At 43.6% G+C, this 23,608-nt stretch overlaps 2 protein-coding genes across 2 annotated transcripts in view; one reads left to right on the forward strand and one right to left on the reverse strand.

The window, feature by feature from the left end:
- FREM2 (FRAS1 related extracellular matrix 2) overlaps positions 1–23,608 on the reverse strand; it is a 186,604-nt gene that overhangs the window by 634 nt on the left and 162,362 nt on the right. The gene's annotated exons all lie outside the window — the stretch shown is intronic.
- Positions 396–21,947, forward strand: STOML3 (stomatin like 3). Its single transcript, XM_032314783.1, has 7 exons — positions 396–570; positions 12,674–12,777; positions 12,859–12,931; positions 15,912–15,994; positions 17,619–17,822; positions 19,405–19,539; positions 20,901–21,947. Exons 1-7 carry the CDS (start codon positions 519–521, stop codon positions 21,123–21,125), a joined length of 876 nt encoding a protein of 291 aa, XP_032170674.1. The 5' UTR covers positions 396–518; the 3' UTR covers positions 21,126–21,947.

Genomic DNA, 23,608 nt, shown 5'->3' on the forward strand with positions numbered 1-23,608 from the left:
CTTCGGATTTTCCTCTTTGTCATGCTAATGATTGGTGGTCCTGGGATTATTTTAAGCAGGATGGCTACATGATCAGATTCAAGTTTTAGAAGATTCCTCACTGCAGTGTATAGATTGAATTGAATGAAATGTCATCTGCAGCATAAGGATAGATACACTTGCCCTGTATGTCTACAGTTCATTGTGAGAGAATAAACTACAGTGAGTTATAAAATATAAATGATGTAGGGAATTATCTGGAAATATTTTATAGAAAACAATGCCATCAGAAGGTCATGTTCTTTTGAATTTTCTCTAGGAACAAAGGCAGTCGAAACTCATGAAAAAAAATCCTTTTGTTTGTGTTAACAGGCTTCCTTCACCAGGGAAACTGCTCCTTGGGGTGCTCCTGAAAGGAAAGGAACTTCTCTCGCTTGCTCATTCCGTCTCTCCTTGTCCTCTCTCCTAAGCACCTGGAGCCCAGGCCTGGCTCCAAACCCATGAAAACTGCCCAAGTGTAAAAGCTTCTCAAGAATGAGATGGATCCTGGGGCGAATTCCCCTCAGAAGCAGGATAAAGAGAATTTAGTGGGTAAGTTCCTCTTTTCTGCCCTAAGTTTGTTTTAGGGATATTAAGTGAAGCGAGAGCCCTGGCAATTCCGAGAGTTACAAAGTAGCCGTGAGGGGGATTAATCCATACCGGGATTGGTTTCATTCGGTTAGAGCCCGGGATTTTGGATTCATTGCTTTTTGTGGCTTTATTGGCTTCTTAAACAGCAATCTGTAATTTGCTCTTTTCTTCAGTAATAGATAGAATTTATATTTATTTTTACATTCTTTTTTTTATTATTATTACATAGCAAAAACATGTTAAACAGGCTGAAATGTATCCATTTTCAAATCTCATCGGATTATGCTATGATTAAAAGGAAAAGCTGACTTGAGCTGCATTATGTCTGATACCCGGAGAAAAGTTGAAGGAAATAAAACTTGTCCCATAAGTACTAACTACTACCTTGAATAGCATGTCTGGATTATGAAGCATTTTGCTTGTATTATGTTTTTAAATCCTACAAATAATTCTGAGGTAGATTCTCATCTAATCTCATTTTATGAAGGAGGAAACTGAGTCTTGGAGGGTTTAAAAACTTGCTAAAGTTCCAGAAAGTGATAGTGATGATGATGATACATGCGGGGCGGGGAGAGAGGTTTGACCCATGCTCTCTGTTGTTTATGTTGCCAAAGAAGTCACAGAGATAGAGAACACACTTGGCTATCAGTTTGTAAAAGAAAACGTATACATTTAGAGATATTTGCCTAAACTGATATGTGGGAAGCAGCAAATATCCCTTAGAAGTCTGAGTGGGAGGTCTCTCCGAAGTACCTTCCATTAGCTTTTTAAACAAGGAGTTTCATGAGACATTTTAGCTTGCATTTAACAAGCGAAGACCTGACTGGACCTTTATCTCTGAGATAAACTGTCCATGGGGTTACTTGGTTTTGACTTTTTAATATAATGAAAAAAAGCCTGCGCTACCACAGTACAGACAAAAATGGAACATAGTGGTTGCAACTTGTGATTTCATGTGGTTTTGGGAATTTCTGAGAGATACAGGATCAGTCATTCTCTAGAGATTTGTGGGATGAGTTTGCCCTTGCCTTTCTCCATCTTGGACACATTAATAAGATAACATTATCTAGTGCTGCAAGCTGTGCGGAAATTTCTACTCACAAATGTTGAGAGGATTAAATGAATAACTCAGTCCTTGTTATCAACTCCAGCAGGAGACTTCTGTGTACTGTGCTGTTGGCTTCAGGCAGAAGCTTTTGGAAACCACTAGCGTGCCTCTCTTCCCAACTCCAAGTTCGGTGACATCACAAGAGTAGATCTCTTGTGAAAACCTATAGAGTGCTATAAATTAGGATCTAGCCCCCCCAAGTTGTTAGACATTTACTCATGTGAATGAGTAGGGCAACACTCCTCATTAGCTTTTGACTTCTCTTGCACTCCTTTTTTTTCTTTAAAGTGAAGTTAATTGGAATCTTAATCATCCAAATCTTAGGATTTCTTCTCAACATTAATATGCAAAAAAAAAAAAAAAAACCCACAAACAAGCTTCCCAGGGGGTATCTTAAAAACACAGATTTGGGGTTCTTATCTCTGGAAGGCCTGATACTCTCATTTTGGGATGGACTCAAGATTTTTCATCCAAGTAAGCTGCAAGCTGGTGGTGACGTTGCCAGTCTGAGAACACACTTTGAGAAGCACAGTACTTCTTTTTAGCAGTTCTGTGTTTTCGCTGAAAAATGTTCCCCGATGCAAGTTGGGTGCACATTTCAGAGATTTTCAGGTGATGAAAAGATAGTATTTACCAGGAGGGTTTCACTTTAGATTTTACGCTTGACACTCAAAAGCCTTCATTCTGTGGGGAAAGAACCAGGAAGTTGTGGAGACTGTACTTGACCAACCATACTCCATAGGATGGGAAGTGAATAGAAAGAGAGAAGAACTTTTAACACTACAACCCCAGACCCAGGCCCAGGGAAGGTGATTGTTTTCACTCCACATACATTTTATTTTTCCCCTGGGCATCCTCTAGTCTTTCTTGCTCTGGAAATAGAAAGGCCTTTTTTTCTTCTTTTTTTTACTTGATGTGATTAATTTTTTATTTTAAAATTCCTTTTAATAGTATAAAGGTATCAAAAATTAAGAGAACTTAGAACACTATTATTGGGGAGGAAAATTCTCCCTTTACCCTTCAAAGATTCTTTTGGCTGCGCTCAGAATTAAATTGACATGAGACTGATTAACAGGAGATAATCAAATTTAGCTTTGTGCAGACAGGAGCCCCACATACATAAGAGGTCCTAAAAACAGAAATGTCAAATAGGGTATATATGCCATCCTGAGCTACGGAATGGGCTGGGGGCCTGAGGTTCAAATGGAAGAAAGACAATTGACAGAGTCATAAGAAGACCAGATGTTTGGTCATTAGAAGTTTGCTCTGCCATATAGATGGGTCAATTACACAAAATTCATCTCTGGTAAGGACTCTCATTCTGGGAAAAACCTCCAATTTAACTTCCCCTAGGTAGATAAGAGGGGAGAAAATTTTCTCTTGAGCCCACTGGGTCTTGATTTCAGCTCCAAATAGTCACCTGCCAAAATGACACTGAGAACCCTTGTTCTGACTCCTTCAGTATAAATCATATTTCCACCACTCGGAATTAACCACTGCTAATATTTTGGTCAGTTTCTTCCAATTTCTTCTAATATTTTTGGATATGCTTCCAGTTTGGAAATATTTTTACAATATTTCTTCCAGTTTCTTCCAATATTTTTTCTTTGCATGTGTTTTGTGCTAATTGAGATCATATTGTTCTTAGAATTTTGTATTCTTCTGCTTTTTTTTCTTAACACCATACCATCGTAATTTCTGGGTTTTCACCAATTAAAAAACATATATTCACAATATGATATTGTATAGGTACGTCATGGTTTGCTTAATTATCTCCCCATTGTACTTTCAGAGTGTTTTTATTTACCACTGTCATAAATAGTACTATCATGAGACTGGACATACATCTTAAGGACAAGTGTTTGTTGTTGCTGTGGGTAATGCCGTTATTTCATACAGAAAAGGGAGGCTGAGGAGGGACAAACCTGATGCAGGCATAAAAGAAGAAAAATGTTTTCTGTACCCTTTTAGATTCTTTAGCCTGGTCTACTAATTAAACAGACATAAGGAAGGTTAACAAGAGAAAAAATGAATTATAATGTCACACATACATGAACCTTGACAGACATGAGAGGCTCTAAGGCAGTAGGTGATTGAGCTGATGTCCCATTCTGACCTAAGAATAACAGAACGGTGGTTTGGGGCTTCCTAAAGGAGGAAGACACACAGAAAGATGAGAAGAGCAAAATTTTGGTAAACAAATGTTTGTCATACCAGGCAGAAACAGTGGGACCCACAGAGGAATTCCGTTCCTGCCCATCTCCTCGCTAGATTACCGTACTCTTGGTAATTATCCCTGGTGAGAGCTTTCCTCCTGGACCAGGCCCTGTATCTAAATTCTTAGAGGCAGTTAAGGGGGAAGTAAAAAGCTCTTCTCGAGTCTTTTGGGTCTTCTGTGGCTTCAGTTCAGAATCACTCACAGGCCAATGTGGAACAATTTGGGGGAGGCTTGTTCTGGACTCCTTCACAAGGAAAAGAGTTTCTCTATTTTCTTCTCATAATGGTACATGGGTACAGTGAGGCAGTAGCATGTAGGAGAAAATGTGAGGACATATGGGTTCTGAGTTTAATTGACTCTCTTGAGAGTAAACAGAGTCTCTCCTGCTGGATCATTATTTCCAGACAAGAAACTTCAAACAGATCAATAACCCTATTACGTTGCTGAGCATTGTTCTTGACAGCTCGAAGCATCTGGTGTGTCCTTCACTGCATTTACTCAACGAATGAGTTCAGAACCTACTGTGTACAGGAGATGGAGACATAAAAATAAAATGCCTGCTTTCAAAGAACTACAGATCCACAGGGAAGACACCCAAGTTAACTGAAAAGTAGAGTGTCCTGTGAAAAGCCACACTAAAGGGTGAATTAGAAGAGGAGCATTCAAAAGGGCAGACAAAAGAGAAGAATCTTCCTGGAAAAGAAGGGGGAAGTGCGAGCTGAGCTGAGCAGTGCGGCTAGGTGAGGGAGAGGAGAATGTGGGATACGAATGGGGGCCCGGGGGACCCGAAGGCCGGGGCAAAGGCACAAAGATGTGTGAGGACAGGGTGCTTTCTCTCCTGGAGGATGTTTATGTGTGTTAGTATGTGGCTTAGGCAGCTAGACCCAAAGGTGAGAGGCCAAAGCCCTGCCGCCTGAAAAACTGGATTTCACACTTGCTCAGCGCCCATGTATGAAGCCTGGTCTCCTAAGGCGTGCTTGGGAGTTGCTGCTGCACTTGACTGATGGGATGAAGCCTCATTGGAATTCCTCCTGAGGCAGCTGCCTGGCGAGCCGCAACCCCAGGGAAGTCATGACGTGGGACTTCAATGGGGTTGGCAGTGCCTAAATGCTTAAGCTGAAGGGGGAGCCTAAGGCATTAAAAGCATTTACTTGCATACATTTTTGAACATTTGAACATTCTAGTTCAAAATTTATCCTCAATATTTCTATAAAAAATCAAAGGGTAAAAAGGAACTCTGTACACATGTGTCCCAAAGCTCACGCGACTCTCAAGTACAGATGACCCTTCTGTAGTTGAGATGTAATCATGACATTGAGAGAACTCTTACGATTATGAATTTTTGTAGTCATCAGAAGAGCAGTGGTGAGATCAGCATCTAGCTCTGATTTAGTAGTTTTGCGCTAAAGATCTGGCCTCTCTCTTTCTCTGTCTGTCGTTAAGGTTTTAAAAGTAATCTGCAAGGACTTGCAGGCAGGGGCAGTGTTACTTTAAGGAGGTAGACACGTTTAAGGGCAGAGCCTTATTCTCCTTGAAAATGTAGTTCTTGCCTATACAGAGGAGTCATGATCTGAAGGGACCAGAATATCCACCATGGATACTTAGAATCCTATCCGGTAAAAGAAACCAAATTAAAAAAACAAAAAACAAAAAACAAACAAACAAAAACATGTAAGTGGTCAAAGTCTTCAACTTCAGTGCAGTTTTTACTTTTGCAACAGAGGAGAGAGGCCAGAACTCAGTCTGAAGGAACAGTCCTGAAACAGGCGTAGGGGGGTTTTAAGGCTTGGAATGAACTCCTGGAAAAGTACTGGATGGCCTTAGGTGGTGGTCAGAGGCCATCTGTGTTTACTAATACCTTTCTCGTATCTTTCTGACTGGTGGTAAAGTTACAACTTGGAAGAAGGTGCCCACTGAAGTTAGGCTCTCCCATCCCACAAATATGGGGAGTGTTACCTTCTTTGATGATGACATTTCCAACGAATGGTCCCAGGTCCTTGACAAAATGATCCTAGCAAGAGTCTTTTAAAAAGGTTTATGTCTTGAAGGGGCAGAGAAAGAACTTACAATAAGTATTCTGAAGAAAATGATCTAGGGTAAGGGAGATCAGGGTCTGAGATTCTGGAAGAAGCTATTTGATGTTTAGTCAGTCTGAGGGAAGTGTTAGGACTGTCTTGACCAAAATACACCTCGAGGACGATCCTAGACAGTGTGTTGGTTGGTTAGAGGTCCTCCTGATATGGCTAATATCTTTCACATATAATTTATTTAATCCTCATGACTAGTTATTATTGTATATAGAGGAGGAAACTAAGGCGTAAGTAGGGTAAGTGACAGATGGGATGTCATCTAGCTTTCATGTGAAGTTGTCTCAGTTAGAATGCACGGTAAATGACTCAAGGCTACCACGTCTCCTCCAGGCTGGGCATTGTCCCTGTCCACAGGATGGCTTTGTTGAAGGTTTTCTATTCTCTCTATCCTCTCTCTGAGAATGTAGAGCAAATAGTTAGATTTCCATCCTCAATACTAGCCTGATCTTACATCCCGTGGTCTTTATTTGAATTACCTATTGAAGTATAAGATACATACGAACACATGCACAAGTTTTAAGAGTTTCTCTTGAGAGACTCAATATACGAATAGAAAACGGCTGGACCATGTATAAAAACACAACTCAGTTGGGGAGTTTGGGCAGCCCCAAACAACCCCTTTGTCTACAAGAACCAGCGCAGGAAGCCAGCCTACTATAAGTCAGTCTTACAAGAAGCCAGATTGTTATCTCTGTGACAATTCAGGAAGCTAAACAATAATTTTTGCAACTTTTGGTCCCCAAAGGTCAGGACTTGATAAGTAACTGACAGCTTCTTGGTTTTCTGTCCCTGCTCCCAATTTAGGACCCACTAAAGAAAGCCAGATATGCACCCTAACCAATCACACAGGATGCCCCTCCTTCGGTCAGCCCACCTACCGCTTCCCCAACTAGGCACACCTGAAGCCTTCCCCTTTCTCCACCTTAAAGCTCTCCGGCTCCTCTGCCTGCCTTTGAGTCTCTGCCAAAACACAAATGACAGAGACTGACTCTTCTGTCATACAGCATGCTCTGGATAAAGAGCCTTAGCTTTTCGCATTTGGTTGGTCTTTATTTCCAGAGCCTCTGTACATGTAAGCCTAGGTAATCACCACCCTCATCAAGATAAGGAAAATACACAGCACACCTGAAGGCTTCCTCATGTCTTCCTCCATAATACCCAACCACCAACAACCTCTCTGACTAGACACAGCTCCTACTGTGACTGCAAACGTAATTGATTAGTTTTGCTGTCCTTGAATGGAATGACACAAAATAGATGAGATCATGCAGTGTATAGTCTTATACATGGAATCCTAAGCAGGTACTCTTGGGTCTGGCTTATCTACCCTGATATTTTGTTTATGAGATCCGTCCACATTTTGCATATGGCAGTAGCCTTGTCTTTCCTCTCTCTGGGTAGTACTCCTTTGGATGAGTGTATCCCAACTTTATTTATTCACTTGACTGTTGAGGGATTTGGGTGGCTCTCCATTTCCGGAATTTTATGAATAAAATCACAAGGACCATTCTCGAATGGGTTTTCACTGTCATCACCGCTCATTTCTGTCAGGTATTCCTGAGAGGTTGAGGACTGAGAGGTAGTCAAGGGTGTGCTTCGCTTCAGGAGATACTCTCAAACCGTTTCTCAAGATGATTGTATCAGTTTGCATGAGGGCTCAGGTCGCTCCACAACTTTGCAAAAATGTGATATTGTGGGTCTTTAGTGTTTGCCATTCTGGAAGCTGTGGATTATGATCCCTTTGTAGTTACAGACATCATTGGATTTTGGTGTTTTGAAACAATGTCATAGTACCTCAAACTGTATATCTGCTTAGAGAAGGAATAGCTATTTTACAGTAACACGGATCTGGGGGCAAGGACTGTATGTAGTATTGCTCTCACAATTAAATACTATTGACCAAGCCAAAATAAGAAATAAGGAGCCAAGTCACCCAGCCTGTTTTATGTACTGATATTCATTTCCACCATTAGCGCCGCATTCGTGGGGCTAGCCTCACGCAAGTTACCAACCTTGCTTTGAGTGTTTACACCTAGACCTAGAGGGCATTTAAGTTTCCTCTGTGCTACGGGTTGTAGCTAAGTGCCAGGCACAAAGCCTCTGAGGCGTGTCTTGTCTCACTGCCGGGAGTCATTAAAGGCAGATAGGGATGTCTGTCAATTGGTGGAACTTCTAGGTCCCACTTTGCTTAAAGAGAGATTGCGATGTTGATGACAAGACTGACCAGATTTTCTGGCTGCAGAACGACGGGCCAGGCTTGGTTATCCTTGAAGTCCTTTCAGCTGAAGCCCCAAGGTCCTTCTCTCCAGCCTCAGCAGTGTGGGCTGGGTTCTGTGCTAATTTATTTGAGCTCGCCCTTTTCTTTCCAGACTGAAGGAAATGTGTTGACTAGACTTCACCCCGTTCTTTGTCCCAGCCACATACAAGAGGGAATCCCCACTTTTTTGCCTAGAAGGCAGCACAGCAGAGACGCAAGGTTATTATTACACCTGCCCTTATGGTCTCTTTCCTGCTAGACGTGAACCCTTGTTGGGAAGTTCCCCAGCTTATTCTCCGTTGTCTCCTCAGTTCTAGCACCATGCCTGGTAGAGAACGGGCAAAAGACGGTCAAATGGATGAGTGGGAAATCGGGAGCAGCTTGTTACTTCCCAGTTCTCTGCTGGGAAGTAAGCAGACGGTGATGACCGTACGGTATTGTGACAGTTACTCCCAGAAAATACACAGCCATGGATTTGGGAGAAAGCAGGAGGTGATTAGGTGTGCTAAGGGCTTGCGGCTTAGTGCAGAGGCTGTGGGGCTCCTTCCCTCCGTCACCCCCTCCGCCTCCAGGGAAGGCTCCTGCAGCAGCCTCATGGAGGCTGAAGTAGAGGTCGTGTGGGAGGTTTCTGAGGCGGCTTTGGGACACAGTCCCTGCATATCTTTTCAGATCCTGGGCTCATGGAGCGGGGAGGCTGAGAGATTGCCTCTGCCGGCAGCCACAAGCAGCCAGCTCACAAGGCTGGTGGCAGGGCCCTGCAGGGAGCAGCTGCACTCACAGCCCCACTTGAACAGTGGCTAATGACACCCTCAGGCTCCATAATTCTCAAGTCTCCCAGTGGCGGAGGCAGTGGCCGGGGTGATTCTAATGCTCAGGTGTGAATCTTGGAAGGTGAATCAGGTCCACATCTCTTGTCTCCCTCTGCGCCGTTAGTACCTAACAAAGCTTCACTCACAGCTCCTGCGGCAAGACAAGGACTCGATGGGGCTCTGGCGGTGCGCCTACGGGTCGCGGGGGCGGGGGTGCATCTTTGCCATGAACACTTGCTAATGTAGTTTGGTGTCCAGATTGTAGTTAGTCTGGAAATGTCTCGAGCTTGCTCAGGGCGTAAAGTGTAACTGGGATCTTGTTGGAGACCCAGCAGCTTTTGTGGGCTGCACTGCTAAAGTCACAGCTCCGGGAACCCTCAAGGATCCTGAATCCCAATGATTGCAATGCCAGTTGCAACTGCAGCTGTGAACTGCAGCAGGGAACTACATACACCCCAGGTGGCCAGAAATGTGCTGCCAGCTCAACTCATTCACCAAGACTCCAGGAAAGCACGGCTGGTCCCAGAGAGGCTTGTACAAGCCCATTATTGCAGCCTTGCTGGTAAGGGCAGAACTGCAAGTGACTGTAATATCCAGTAGCTACATAAACCCAGACACAAATTCGGGATGAACCCATGTGTGACAATTAAGAAGAAGGAGGTAGATCTGCATATACTGGCATGGAAATATCTCTAAGATACATTCAGTTTTTTTACAAAGTAGAAGTGTTGGGGCACCTGGGGGTCTCAGTTGGTGAAGAGGCTGCCTTCGGCTTGGGCATGATCCCAGGGTCCTGGGATGGAGCTCCGTATCCCCCCACCATCCCCCGCCACCCCCCCCCTCCTGTCTGTGGTGGTCTCCTTGCTCAGCAGGGAGCCTGCTTCCCCCTCTGCCACTCCCACGTGTTTGTACTCTCTCTCACACTCTCTTTCTCTCAAATAAATAAATAAAATCTTAAAAAATAAATACATATAAAAAAGTTGGAGGGACGCCTGGGTGGCTCAGTTGGTTAAGCGGCTGCCTTCGGCTCAGGTCATGATCCCAGTGTCCTGGGATCGAGTCCCACATCGGGCTCCTTGCTTGGCAGGGAGCCTGCTTCTCCCTCTGCCTCTGCCTGCCACTCTGTCTGCCTGTGCTTGCTCTCGCTTCTCTCTCTATGACAAATAAATAAAATAAAAAATCTTTAAAAAAAAAAAAAAAGTTGGAGTGTTAGTGTGGCGCCATAGCCCACCAGATCTATGAATCTAAGCCAAGTGTTTTCTAAGGATATACATATGTATGTAAATACATAGGAATGGGTCTATCAGGAAACACACCAAATCAATAATAATGGGACCTCTCTAGATAAAAGTGGACTAAGGAAAGGATGGTCAGAGGGACTTCAGTTTCATCTGTACTGCTTTGATTTTTTTTTTTTTTTTGTATGATGAGACTTTATATACAGGCTGTGTCATTACAGTGATTAAAAAAGCATGAATAAACAAAATGCAACAAAGAATCTATTAGAGTGCACAAATTTTTTTTTTTTTAATTCTGCATAATGATAGTCCAATCCACCTCACTGGGGTCCAAAGTTTTGGAAGGTGGCATTTTAAAAAATGTGAAATTTGAGTATGCAGGTAAGTCCTTATCGCTATTGGGTATATCTTTACGTGTATTTAGAACTCATTAAAGGACATTTGCACAAAAAGTTTTTAATACTAAATGTGTATCTAAAACGTAGATAATTTCCATCTTGGGACTGCACTAACTGAGAAAGTACTTGGTGGGTACTGGTACCAAGCGCGGGGTAGTCGGCATAGTGTCCCAGTGGGCTATTGACGGGAGTGCGTTTGGCATGAGCTCGTTGAAGGGCACTTAACCACCTAACAAAATTGTAAATACTAAAGTCTTTGATCTAACACTTTCCTTGCCTGGCATTTACCCTACATGGTTGTACAAAAACACGTATTAAAGAGCATTCATCGCAGCATTGTTTTAAGAGCAGAATCCTAGAACCTTCCTGAATGTTTTTAAACTTAGGATGTGGGCACTGATGAGTCAGCAGCAGTGAGTGAGGATGGATATGAGGTGGCATCAGTTCGACCTAGCGCCCTCTGCAGTTGGAGAGGTGAATGGCAGTGATAAGCCTGCGTCTAACGCGGACAATGGATGGTTGGGCATTAATGGGTCTAGAGGTAGCCTAAGGTGTTTGTGGAATTATCTGGGTGAAGATATCTAGTACACATAGTTAATTAGGGTGCTTGTGTGGAGAATATGAATCAGTTGGAGGAAGTGTGGAGCGAGGGTGGGGGCAGTTGTCAAGAAGAGGAGAAAAGAAGGAATGAGAATTAAAAAGAAATTGGAATAGTGATTAAAGAATAAAATAAGAATAAAAGGGTCAGGGGCGCCTGGGTGGCTCAGTGGGTTACAGCCTCTGCCTTCGGCTCAGGTCATGATCCCAGGCCCCCCCGCATCGGGCTCTCTGCTCAGTAGGGAGCCTGCCTCCCCCGCTTCTCTGCCTACTTGTGATCTCTGTCTGTCAAAAAAAAAAAAAAAAAAAAAAAAGGAAAGAATAAAAGGGTCAGCCAGACTTGTGTGTGTTCTACAAACTAGAGTTCTAAGACTTGACAAATTGTCTAATGGAAGTGTTTAAAGCTACGAAGTTTCAGGTGATTGAAATACGATTTGAACTTAGCATTGCAGGGCAATATTCTTTAAACCAAAATGCCCCTCTTATCATAATGTGTGTTTAGCAAAAAGACATCTGATGTAACAAATCAATGTAAAAAATTCCTTGAAAAGTCAGAAATGTTAAATATCCGTGTCTGACCAGTCCCTGTAATATCTGTATGGGAATAAAGATAGTAATATACATTTATTAATGTAGATATTAATGTATGGAGCAAGTGCCATATAAAAATAATCTCATATAGTCCTTGTCAAATCCTTCAGGGTAGTTGACTTCTATTCCCATCCTATAGATGGAGAAGTGAAGGCTCAGAAAGATTGAGCAGTTTACCCAAAGCCACAGCTTTGATAGGTAAGAGAGCTCTCACAGAAATTCATACCTACAGGCTCTTCAAAACATTTTCCCTGCCATACTGTCATCCTTTGGGGATACTAGTAGGTACTAGTAGGTACTAGTAGGTATCTTGCTTTCCAACCTGGAGAATCCTGGGCGCCCTGGAATGTGTCTTTTAAAATGGTCCTTTAATGATTCTGATGGAGCTAGTCCATGAATTATACACTGGGTAACATGTTTTATGTGTTTTGAGGGTAATAAACCATGTCTGTCCTACTAAATATCATGGTAATTGTTATTATTGATTGCTATGAGACTTTTCTTGGAAGGGACAGGTCAATTTCAATCTAAAAACCTCAATGAATGTTGTGTGTGTGTGTGTGTGTGTGTGTGTGTATGTGTGTGTGTGTGCACGCGCACGTGTGTGTCTTTACGGCATTTGCCGGTGTGCATGGGTTTTGATCTCCTCAGTGCCACCCGGCATGGCCAGCACTCTGTATAGTAGCTTTACTCATGTGGCTGAATGGGTTTTCTAAGAACCATGTAAGTTACAGGCTTGTTTCGTCCTCGTTTCTTAGGCATCAGCAGTAAAGGGCTTGGTGTATGTGGCTGGATCCTGTTTTCCCTTTCTTTGCTGCTGATGATCATTACCTTCCCCATCTCCATATGGATGTGCTTGAAGGTAACACCCTGGGAAATAAATTGGGCTCTCTCTATGAGCTGATGAACCATTAGGACTAAATGCTCTCCCTTAATCTCTTAGATCATTAAGGAGTATGAACGTGCTGTTGTATTCCGACTGGGACGCATCCAAGCTGACAAAGCCAGAGGGCCAGGTAGGACACTGTGGTTGCTCCTGACAAGGATCATGGGCACCTAATACTTCACTGTTGCCCCCGAAATTTGCCCTGGCAGCCTCTCTTGAGAAGCAAAGAAAAGGCAGCTGGAGCCCTTGCCTGTCTGTACAATGGAAAAAAGATGTTCTGTTATGCAAGTAAACAGGCATGACTACTAGACCACTAGTTTGAGAGGCTGGAAATCCAGCCCTGTTTCCCAGCATTCCCTCTGAGAGATTCAGTTTACAGGACCAAAGTGTGGCTCTGTTGGATTGGCCGGACATCACTTATTACCAGGACCACTGAACGAATGACAGAAGAATGAAGGGGGGGAGTAAGTGGCCAAGATAGATGATTAAGTTATTCAAGGAGAGTATTCCGGGAGCTGCGTTTTGATCCTCGCTCTTTGAAAAGCGCTAATGGAGGGGCACCTGGGTGGCTCAGTGGGTTAAGCCTCTGCCTTCCGCTCATGCTCTCAGGGTCCTGGAATCAAGCCCACATCGGGCTCTCTGCTCAGCAGGGAGCCTGCTTCCCCCTTTCTCTCTGCCTGCCTCTCTGACTACTTGTGATCTCTGTCTGTCAGATACATAAATAAAATCTTTTAAAAAAGAAAGAAAGAAAGAAAGAAGCGAGCTAATGGAAAAGTAAAAGGTAACTTCTTCTGGAAAGTAGATTAATAGAGCAGAGAGCTGGAATCCATCACACGACTCCTTTGGTCAAATGTAGTGTTTCTTTCCATCCTTTCTCCATCTTAAAATGAAAACTGTTCCAAATTCTTCATGTTATAAAAGGATGGGATTTTGGGGGGTGGGGAGCAGACATGGGAAGGTGTTAGGTCCTAAAACTCTAGAAGTTAGGTACTGATTTAATTCTCATAACTTCTCCTGGTGTATCTGTAGTTGAACCATATGAAATTGCTAATATTTGTTTTTGTTTCTCAAGCATGACCATTTCATATGATAAATTCTAATATTTTGAAAGGAAGGCCATTAAAGGTAGCATTTTACAAGATACATGAGAAAGAATGGTTATTTGCAATACTTCTTTAATAATATTTGTTTTCTGCCCAGTTGCCTCCAACTGGGCTATAAGCTCCCTGTGGGGCAAGAACTTTCTTAGTCACTGTGATACTGCATGTGCTCTGCACTTGGCCACGCACTACGGTAGGCGCTCAGGAATCTATTACATTAAATATCTATCTGTCTATCTATCTATCTATCTATATAGATATATATTAAAAAGCCTTGGTCATTTCAAGTAGTATAATCCTACTTGCCTAATTTCATAAAGGACCAGAAGGGAAAGAAAGCAAAAATGACTTATTATGGATGTTCTTATGAGTTTGTCCAAATAGAAGTGTTAGACTCATCCAAATGAGATATAACAGACCAAGGTTGACCCCTTCTAGGTATGTTGCATCTGGTGGGGCCAAGCTTATAAGTCAGAGTAAAACTGGATTTGGGAGAAGTAGACTAACCATAACTTGGAGGACTCTAGAGAAAAGTGGATCTCTTTTAAATGAATTTTCCCAGAAGGTTTCACCACTAAATGTCCCAGGATAACTACTCTCGTCATACATGTCTCTGGGGCTAATGAGTTACCTCAGAAAGCCATGAGAGCTAGAGGGAAACAAGCCAAATTGCTAATGGAAAACCTCTCCACTTTTGTAAATTGTAAATTATTCTTTAATAATGAAAGAATAATGAAAGTTTTAATAATAAGTGCTGCTATTTCTTGAGCACATCATACATACCTGGCCCTGTGTTTAGTACTTTATTTCGTTATCATGTCGAATCATGCTTAATCTTCACTACCCTCTTCTAGAGATGAACTAATTGAAGCTCAGGAAAGTTATGGAAGTGTTCCCAGGTCACAACCTAGTAAGTGCAAGGGCTAGGACTTAACCCTCTAGTTTTAGGGGCCATGACCTCAACTGGTGGTGACCTGGTATCAAGAAAAGGAAGTAAATCAGGCAGCAATCCTCACTACAAATCTCAGGAGAGTTCAGAGAAAGAAAACACCTTAGCAGTGTCTTCTGTTGATGTTACCAGCCCTTTGCATGGTATATAGCCTACAAACGGGTTTCTTCTTTAAAAAACAAAATAATGGCACAAAATCTTTCTGGTGAATAGAAATGGATTGGAGTCCCCATCTTGCTATGCCTTGTGGTTCTAACCTTGGTAACTCTAGCTATTGAGAACACTGGCCAGGCTAATGTTAGGGATCCATGCATGGGAAATCAACTGAATTTTCCTATCCCTCTCCTTCCCCCACTCAGCCCCAAACCCAAATACTTCATGACTCAAAGAGAAGTTAGAGGGTTTTTAACTCTAGGATGCCATCATATTTGAACTAGAACATAGCTCTAGAGAAACAAGAAATTCTGAAGTACATTGGTTTTAGGGACTTAAGAAGATTTTAATTCTTTAGATTTTAAGAATCTTCTTAAGAGTCTTAAGAATTAAGATTCTTAAGAATCTTCTCCCAAATTCTTCTTAAATTCTTGTAGAATTAAAATCTTAAGAAGATTTTAATTCTACAATTTTTTCAATACTATTGAGGATGAATGAGAATGTGGACAGTCATTGACATTTAAGGTAAAAAAAAGAAATCTATTACTTAAATCTTTTGTGCGGGTATCTTTAGTAAGGACACCAATTTCCAAAACACCCTTTTAAATTAATGTCAAATTCAACACTTGGCTAGAAGTAGGTTGCGTGGCTTACAAATAAAATCTAAAAATTAAATATCAAGGATCTTTAGCTCTTTGCCACAAGAGTTTAATCTCCAGGGAACCACTTTTCTTTAGTCACTGACTAGGAGGAGGAACTAATTTTCTCCAAAGTTCAAGGTGTGTATATTGAAGATCCTCTGAGAAGCATTTGTAGTCCATTGAAAATAATGGATCATATAGTTAGGAGACAATTTGTGGCAGTTAGTTTCAATGCGGTGAAATTTTAAGCCATATTTTCTCTCCTAGGTTTGATCCTGGTCCTGCCCTGCATAGATGTCTTTGTCAAGGTTGATCTCCGAACTATTACTTGCAACATTCCTCCACAAGAGGTAATTCAGGTTAAAGATATGCTCTTAGAAATAAAACCTGTATCTTTCTCATTCTATGGATAGTTGATGTTTTACATCATGTTTTCAAACTATAAGGGACTGGCTTGAGGAGCTCTGGTGGGTCTTAAAAACCATGGGGCTTTGCTTTTCGCACTGACAATAAAGCCAAGGGCAAGGGCTGCCTTGCTGTAAGACTTGGAATGATTCGGAGGGGTAAGTCCCAGAGAAGAGAGAGAAAAGATGTAGTTGGCAGAGAAGCTGGGATGGAGAGCAGTAGCCAAGATGCTTGGAAGAGTCAGATAAGTCATTGTATAAAGCGGTTGAATTTAATCTGGTGGAGGGCAAGGTTTGGTTAGGGTATTATCCTTGCTGTCACCTTTCTAGACTTTTTATTAAATCTCTGTGCTTCACTTTTTTTTTTTTTTAAAGATTTTATTTATTTATTTGACAGAGAGATCACAAATAGGCAGAGAGACAGACAGAGAGAGAGATGAGGAGAAGCAGGCTCCCTGCTGAGCAGAGAGCCCTATGCGGGACTCGATCCCAGGCCCCTGGGATCATGACCTGAGCCGAAGGTAGAGGCTTAACCCACTGAGCCACCCAGGCGCCCCATGTGCTTCACTTTTTTTTAATGCGTGATTGGATGCAAAACAGTGGATGCCCGTAAGGAAAGAGCACAGATCCCACTTGCATTTTTATTTCAAATAATTCTTTTCCATTCTTAAAGTACTGTAAATAAACATCCAAGACCAGTAACAGGGCATTAGAGAAGAGAAACAGAGTTACCAAGAACCAAAATGATTCAAGAAGAAGAGAGAAAATGTGAGTAGGGTCTACAATGCGGAAGGGCAGAGGTGATGAGAGGATTACCAGTTGATGTTAATTTTCTTCTCTGTGGTCCAAGAAACTCAGTCAAGACCCAACAATCCCATCGCCATGTCACTGGCAGGAAGTACAGAGTCCTTACTTTGGGCTTCAGCCTGTGTCCTAAGAATTGGAGATGCTTAGTGACCTCCCATGGGCCTTTTCTGGCTCCATACTCCCCTGTTCTAGGTTCGGCTCCTACAGTCCTGCCAGAGAGTTCTCACTGGCTGCAAAACGCCTCGTCACATTATTCAGAAGGATTAATACGGAGCCTCTGTGGAAGCAAAGAGATTTCCCTTTATGTGAAAACAGAACATGGTCTCTGGTGACATCTATGTTTTCTAAGCAGCACTGCTGTTCATCAAATCTGATAAAACCTGAAAACCAAAAAGATGGCAGGTGTCATGGAAAGGAGGGTTCTATCTCTGTGTAGAAGGTAGAATTCCACCGAGTTCCTACTTGCCACCTTTTAAAATAGGAAGTGCTTAGGCTCCCGTGGCAAATCAAAAAGCTTCTGCCCGTGGGGTGTAAGGCTCCCTAAGGTGAAGTTACAGAGATGGATACAGACGACCCATGGGTGGGGATTTTGTCGCCAACCAGGATGACATTGTACGGCAGCCCAGGGCAGAGTTTGGGTGATGCTGGCCTGAGCTGTGGCGAAGGGTCTCCTCCTGGGGAGAGGGCTCTTAGGCTGGCTGACACTGTCCGTCACTGTGACAGTCATAATAAACACGCGATCTTCCCTGTCCTTGCTCTCCAGATCCTCACCAGAGACTCCGTGACTACGCAAGTGGACGGAGTCGTCTATTACAGAATCTATAGTGCTGTGTCTGCCGTGGCTAATGTCAACGATGTCCACCAAGCCACATTTCTGCTGGCTCAGACTACCCTGAGGAATGTCTTAGGGACGCAGACCCTGTCCCAAATTTTAGCTGGCCGAGAGGAGATTGCCCATAGCATCCAGGTAAAGACGCTGAGAACAAATAGCCTGTGTCCTTAGTTCATTTATTTTGATTATCAGTGATGATCAGCTATCAGTGGTTCAAAGAATCCGTCTCACATGTGTGTGCATGTGCACTCACACGTGCAACACACACACACACACACATACAGCTGCTGGAGACACTGGGCCTCGGTTTGTGGTTTTATTCCTTTATAATCACAAGCTCTAAGTTTAAATATGTGAGCAGGACATGGGGAGCTGAAGGAATTGGACACCTTACCTATTTTTTTTTTAATTCAACATATAAGTTAGCATTGTACATGTTAGCCTTTTCTGAGGAGGTTAGCGTCCTTTTTAATTGAGCTTATTCCAGAAGAAGGGCCACCATTTCTCAGACAGCCCATGTGTTTCTGCATTTCAATGGAATATTTGAACAGGATTCAACTGACACCCCGCAGGCCTGCCATCCCTGGGAAATCCAGCACGGTGCTACCTAGCTCGGTAGTTACGGTGACAGCAATCAGAATTCTAGTAATGGTGAGGATGTTGCCGTTATCCATCTCACCCCTCGCCCATCCTAGTTCATAGACAATTACATTTCTATGTGGCCCTTAACCAATTATGCTTTGATTCTGAGCCTCCCTTCTCTGCGTTAGTAGGGAATTTCAGCTTTGGTCCTTGGCATATCTTCCAATGTCTACTGTGACACAAAGACCCAGGCTTTATGAAACAGTGTTGGTTCTTTAGAACTCTCCACGTCATTTGTCAGAGCCCCGCGAGTTTGACAACTCAGATGTTTCCCCTGCCACAGTCCAGTCCCTGGCTTCTTGGGAGGTCTCACCATCTCCACTGTTCTATGGAAATTGTGGAAAGGCAAGAGATGGCTTGCCATTTGGTAGCAGAGATCTCTGCCCCTGGCCTCGGAGGAAACAACTTGTCTGATTTCATTCTCTCACAAGACATTCTTTCCCACCCCTCTCTCTGCAGGATAACCAATAGGACATCCTCAGTGGTCTTAAGTTTTTACAAAAGACAAGCATATCTTTGATTTTAGGCTGCTGTGCTCTAAAATATATATATAAAATATATATTATATATATGTAAGTAAGCATATATATATAAGTAAGCATATATATACAAATATATTTATATATATAAGTAAGTAAGCATATATATATGTAAATAAGCGTATATATATATACATATATATACACATGGCTGGCTACCTGTTTAAAACTACCTGCCACAGGGGAGAAGTTAAGCAGAGCAAGAGCAAGGCACAGAGTATCTCAGCAAGTACCCAATACTATTTATTGAGTTATTGTGAGGCATTGGTAGATCTCTTACGTGTATTATCTGCAAAGCTCATGAAAATCTCGAGAGGAACCCTTTTATAGGTGGAACAACCTGTAAGGAATCAGAGAGGTTAAGGAACCAGCCCAGAGATTCACAGCTGCAGATGGAAGAGCCAGCACAAACCCCAGGAGTGCCTGGGAAGGCCATACCTTGTTGCTGGCTTAGATGTCTGTGACAAGAAAATGCAGGATATTTGCCCAACTCCCTTGTCTTCTGACCAATACCCTTTCTTATGATTTGGAAACAGACCTTACTTGATGATGCCACCGAGCTGTGGGGGATCCGGGTGGCACGAGTGGAAATCAAAGATGTCCGGATTCCGGTGCAGCTACAGCGGTCCATGGCTGCGGAGGCCGAGGCCACCCGGGAAGCCAGGGCCAGGGTAAGAGCTACTCTGTCCACACTGGAAGGCAAGATGCCTAGCTTTGGAGGAGAAAAAGATAGACCTTGAATGGAAGATCAGGCTTCTCGGTGATTTTGATAAGAAAAGGGTTGCTTATTCACAGTTTTTACTGAGAATTTCCTCCTGAACTGAAAGTAATGGGCGGCTTAATATACCTTGAGGAAGTTGGGCAACAGGTCTTGGGACAGTCACTTGCCCAGTGACTTAGCAAGGTGGGTCCCAAGTCTGGCTGCATTTCCGTCCGCTAGAGAGAAGTCAACACAGCAAACACTAACTCTGAGATCTCAGCTCACACTCCGTGAAGCTGATTCTCTTGTGGCTTGGGAATCTACATTTTTATAAAGTTAGCAATTCTGCTTTTTTTTTTTTTTTTTTAAATTATGGAATTATAACTGACCGGCAACGCTAGAGTAGTTTCTGGTGTACAGTGTACTGATCCACCAGCCCTATACATTACTCAGTGCCCATTGCAGTGGGTGTAGTGACCCCCTGGAAGCTGGCATTCCGCAGTAGCCAACCCCGTGCCCGTCTTTTGAACATTATTGTTAGGTGTGGTTAGTGAGCTGGACTGAAAGGGAATGGTGGGGTGATTAAACCCAATCCAGGGTAGATGACACACTATAAGCCTACCCTGGCCTCGAATGTTCTTGAGTCCGCTGGGTCTATAGCCTTCATGGCTGCGGGAATGGGTTTCCCAGAGTATCAGAAACCAAGGGAAGATGAGAACCCTTTTGCCTAAGCTCCTCAGAATCTTCCTTGAGAACCAATGAGTTTTCCTCTGCCCTGGTCCCTTTCCCGTCTCTGCTTTATCCGGGAAGCTCCAGAAGCTTCTCAGCAGTGGATGTGGAGGGCGGTTTGGCACAGAGACAGTGAGTACCCGTGGCAAATCCATCTTGGGCAGGAGAGAGCTAGATGGGGAGCCAGCAAAAGGGAGAGCCCTCCTGTGGGTGTTCTCAGACTGCCCTGCCTGCTGCTGGCCATCCAGGGCGGAGAGAACTTGAAACAGTCCTCACACTGGAAGAATGAGGCTGAACTGGCATCAGAATTAAGGTCTCCTAGGATAAGAAAAAACAAGGGGGAGAAGCGGGTGCACGCCTTGAATTTCAAACTTCTCTGAAAGCTAGCGCGGGGGATGGGGAGGCTCCAGAGTAACTGGTCAGCATTATTCCCCTGAATCACATTAGGATGCGAAACTCTCACCCTCGCCAAAGCAGTAGCAGGATGAAACCCGGTGGCAAAGTGGGGTTGGGGGGGGCGGCAGACCAGCCTGGGGCGCAGCCAGAATACGACTCACAGTTGCGAACATTTCTTTCTGAGCTCTTTTATTTCTGCCGGCTTAGGTCGTTGCCGCCGAAGGGGAAATGAATGCTTCCAAGTCTCTGAAGTCAGCCTCCATGGTGCTGGCCGAGTCCCCAGTAGCCCTCCAGCTGCGTTACCTGCAAACCCTCACCACCGTGGCCACCGAGAAGAATTCCACCATCGTCTTCCCTCTGCCCATGAATATCCTGGAGGGCATCGGTGGTGTCAGCTACAATAACCATGAGAAGGCTACGAACAGAGCCTGAGGTTTTGGGCTGTGGTCAGCCGCTGCTTGGGGAGCTGTTGCCAGTTCTCTCGGGAGAACCCAGCGGTCAGAAGGACTGAGAATTGCAACAATATTGAACCAGAGGGACGCCGCTGCTAGAATAGCATTGGCAGAAAAATGCCATAAAGCCTCCCCCTAAAAGTGGGGGCCTGGTTATATTATCCCAGAGCATAAACAGCTTTGCATTATCCATATTAGTCAGTTAGCAGGCATTCGACTTAAGGCAGGAACTTGCTTGCTTGCAGCAGGGAGAAGAAATCTTTGCAAAACCTTGGCTAAGATTTCAGCATTAATTTTGATTGGTTTTAAGAAGCTCTCTAGATAATTTATAAAGAAACACAGGCCTCCTCTTTATACTAGCTATTTGCTTTTTATAATTCCCAAGTAACTATTTGCTAAATCTCCAATAATGGCAAGACCCTCCCACCCCCTCACCACCCAAGCCTCCGTGTTTGAAATCCAGATTGATTTTGATGTGAAAGGCTGAAGAGGCACCCAGGCTGCAAACTCATCACAGCGCCTGGGGCGGACTCCGTCCCAGCTCTCTTGTACCCATGACCAGGGCCCAATGCTTAGCCTCCCGACAACTTTGCCAGCGGCTGGGACAGTGCATGGCACTTACAAGCGAGAATGATGCTTATGACTGGTTCTGTTGGTTGGAATCAATGGGGAACATCCTGTGAACTCCATATTTTCACCCCATTATTAGACCCAAGAGCCACCAGTAGTTAAGAATTGTAAATGCCATTCACCACCCCCTTCCAAAAAACCCCTAAACTGTTCAAAATAAAGAAGCCGTAGACTAGAATATAGATGTGATGTATTTTAAAAATTGCTTTGTCAGATTTTTTTTGTTGCCGTGGTACAGCTTTGAGTTGTATTTTGAGCAAAGGGCTAGGATTTTTTGTTACCATGTACTGATTGCTGTGTGTGAACACCGTGCTCAGCCCTTTATGGATGCCGAGAAAAATCTTTATTTTGCAGATGAGAAAGTTGATGGCAAGAGGTTGGAAACTTGCCTAAGAGCCTGTCGCTAGTTTGGGGTCAGGATTTAAAACTAGGTCTCACTCCAAAGTCCTTGCTCTTAAACATCACGGTGGTTTACGTGGGGCAGGTGCCTGGGGGCGGGGATAGAGCCCACACCCATTCCCCTCTTGCCTTTCAGGTTCTGCAAGTGTGGGGGCCCACTGGAGTTTTGCATCGTGTCCAGGACTCTGAGAGCAAGCACACACATGCACACACATGCACACACGCTCCCCACCCATCTCACGCTCCTTTTCACTGCACATGGACTTCCTGTATAACACTCCCCATCCCACGCTCCCGGCTCTGCTTACATCCCCTCCACATGCTCCCCTCGCACACATCCTGTCAATGCATAGATAGTAACTACATAGAAATGTAAAATAGGGATCACATTCTGACTTTCGGTTTTTTTGTTTTGTTTTGTTTTTAAAGATTTTATTTGTCAGAGAGCGAGTGTGTGTGAGTGAGCACAAGCAGGAGGAGCAGAAGGAAGAAGGGACACAGGCTCCTTGCTGTGCCGGAAGCCTGATGCGGGACTCAATCCCAGGATCCCGGGATCATGACCTGAGCCAAAGGCAGATGCTTAACTCACTGAGCCACCCAGGCATCCCTGCCTTTGGTTTTATAACCTGCTTTTTTTCATGAGACCGTATCATACTTGGAATGAGTTCTGGACAATTCACAGTTAATACATTTTTCAGTAGAGTCTAGTGACTCTTTAACTCTAGCACTCATTTTTAACTCACTGAGATTCAGATTTTTCCTGAGAAGCTAAATACTTGCATTTTAACAAAAACTGGGAACAGAAACCAATCTCGGTTCATTCACACCAGCCAGAATCTGAGTCGATGAGGTCACACCAAGCAGATGCCCCAGATGACCATACAGCTGAGGAGCAGCGAGTGGTGCAGTGACTGACCACATGCTTGGACACTGAGGGTCACCTGAGCCGGCAGGTCCTACGTGTACAAGGACATTTTGTGAGCACACTTCCTACCCTATTCCAGAAATCCACACTTACTACTTCTTCTGGTTTCCACGATTGCCCTGAAAGTGATCTTTCTTGTCAATGTACACCAAATGCTAAACTAGTGGTTCTCCCTAAGGTCGTGGTTCTCACTCACTAGAAGCTTTTTTTTTTTTTTTTTTTAAATACATAGGCTGCTGGCATGCCCCTAGGGCCATCCCGCTAGTGTGGAAATGGGGTTTGAGAGCTGTATCAGAATCTCTGTTTTTTTGTTTTTTGGTTCTTGTGTGTTTTTTTTATTGTTTTTTTTAATTGTTTTCCATTTTTTAAAAAAGATTTTATTTATTTATTTGAGAGAGCGAGAACATACATGAGTGGGAGGGGAAGGGCAGAGGCAGAGGCAGAGGCAGAAGCTGACTTCCTGCTGATCAGAGAGCTCAACAGGAGGCGGGCTGGATCCCAGGACTCTG

The sequence above is a fragment of the Mustela erminea genome, chromosome 15 (assembly GCF_009829155.1).
Source record: "Mustela erminea isolate mMusErm1 chromosome 15, mMusErm1.Pri, whole genome shotgun sequence".
In the NCBI taxonomy this organism is placed as follows: domain Eukaryota; kingdom Metazoa; phylum Chordata; class Mammalia; order Carnivora; family Mustelidae; genus Mustela; species Mustela erminea.

Bases quoted from the DNA above. Each gene is read 5' to 3' on its own strand.
- STOML3 (XM_032314783.1), top strand. From the start codon at position 519: ATGGATCCTGGGGCGAATTCCCCTCAGAAGCAGGATAAAGAGAATTTA. The intron at 12,778-12,858 runs GTAACACCCTGG...TTAATCTCTTAG, and splicing joins CCATATGGATGTGCTTGAAG to ATCATTAAGGAGTATGAACG. The intron at 12,932-15,911 runs GTAGGACACTGT...TTTCTCTCCTAG, and splicing joins TGACAAAGCCAGAGGGCCAG to GTTTGATCCTGGTCCTGCCC.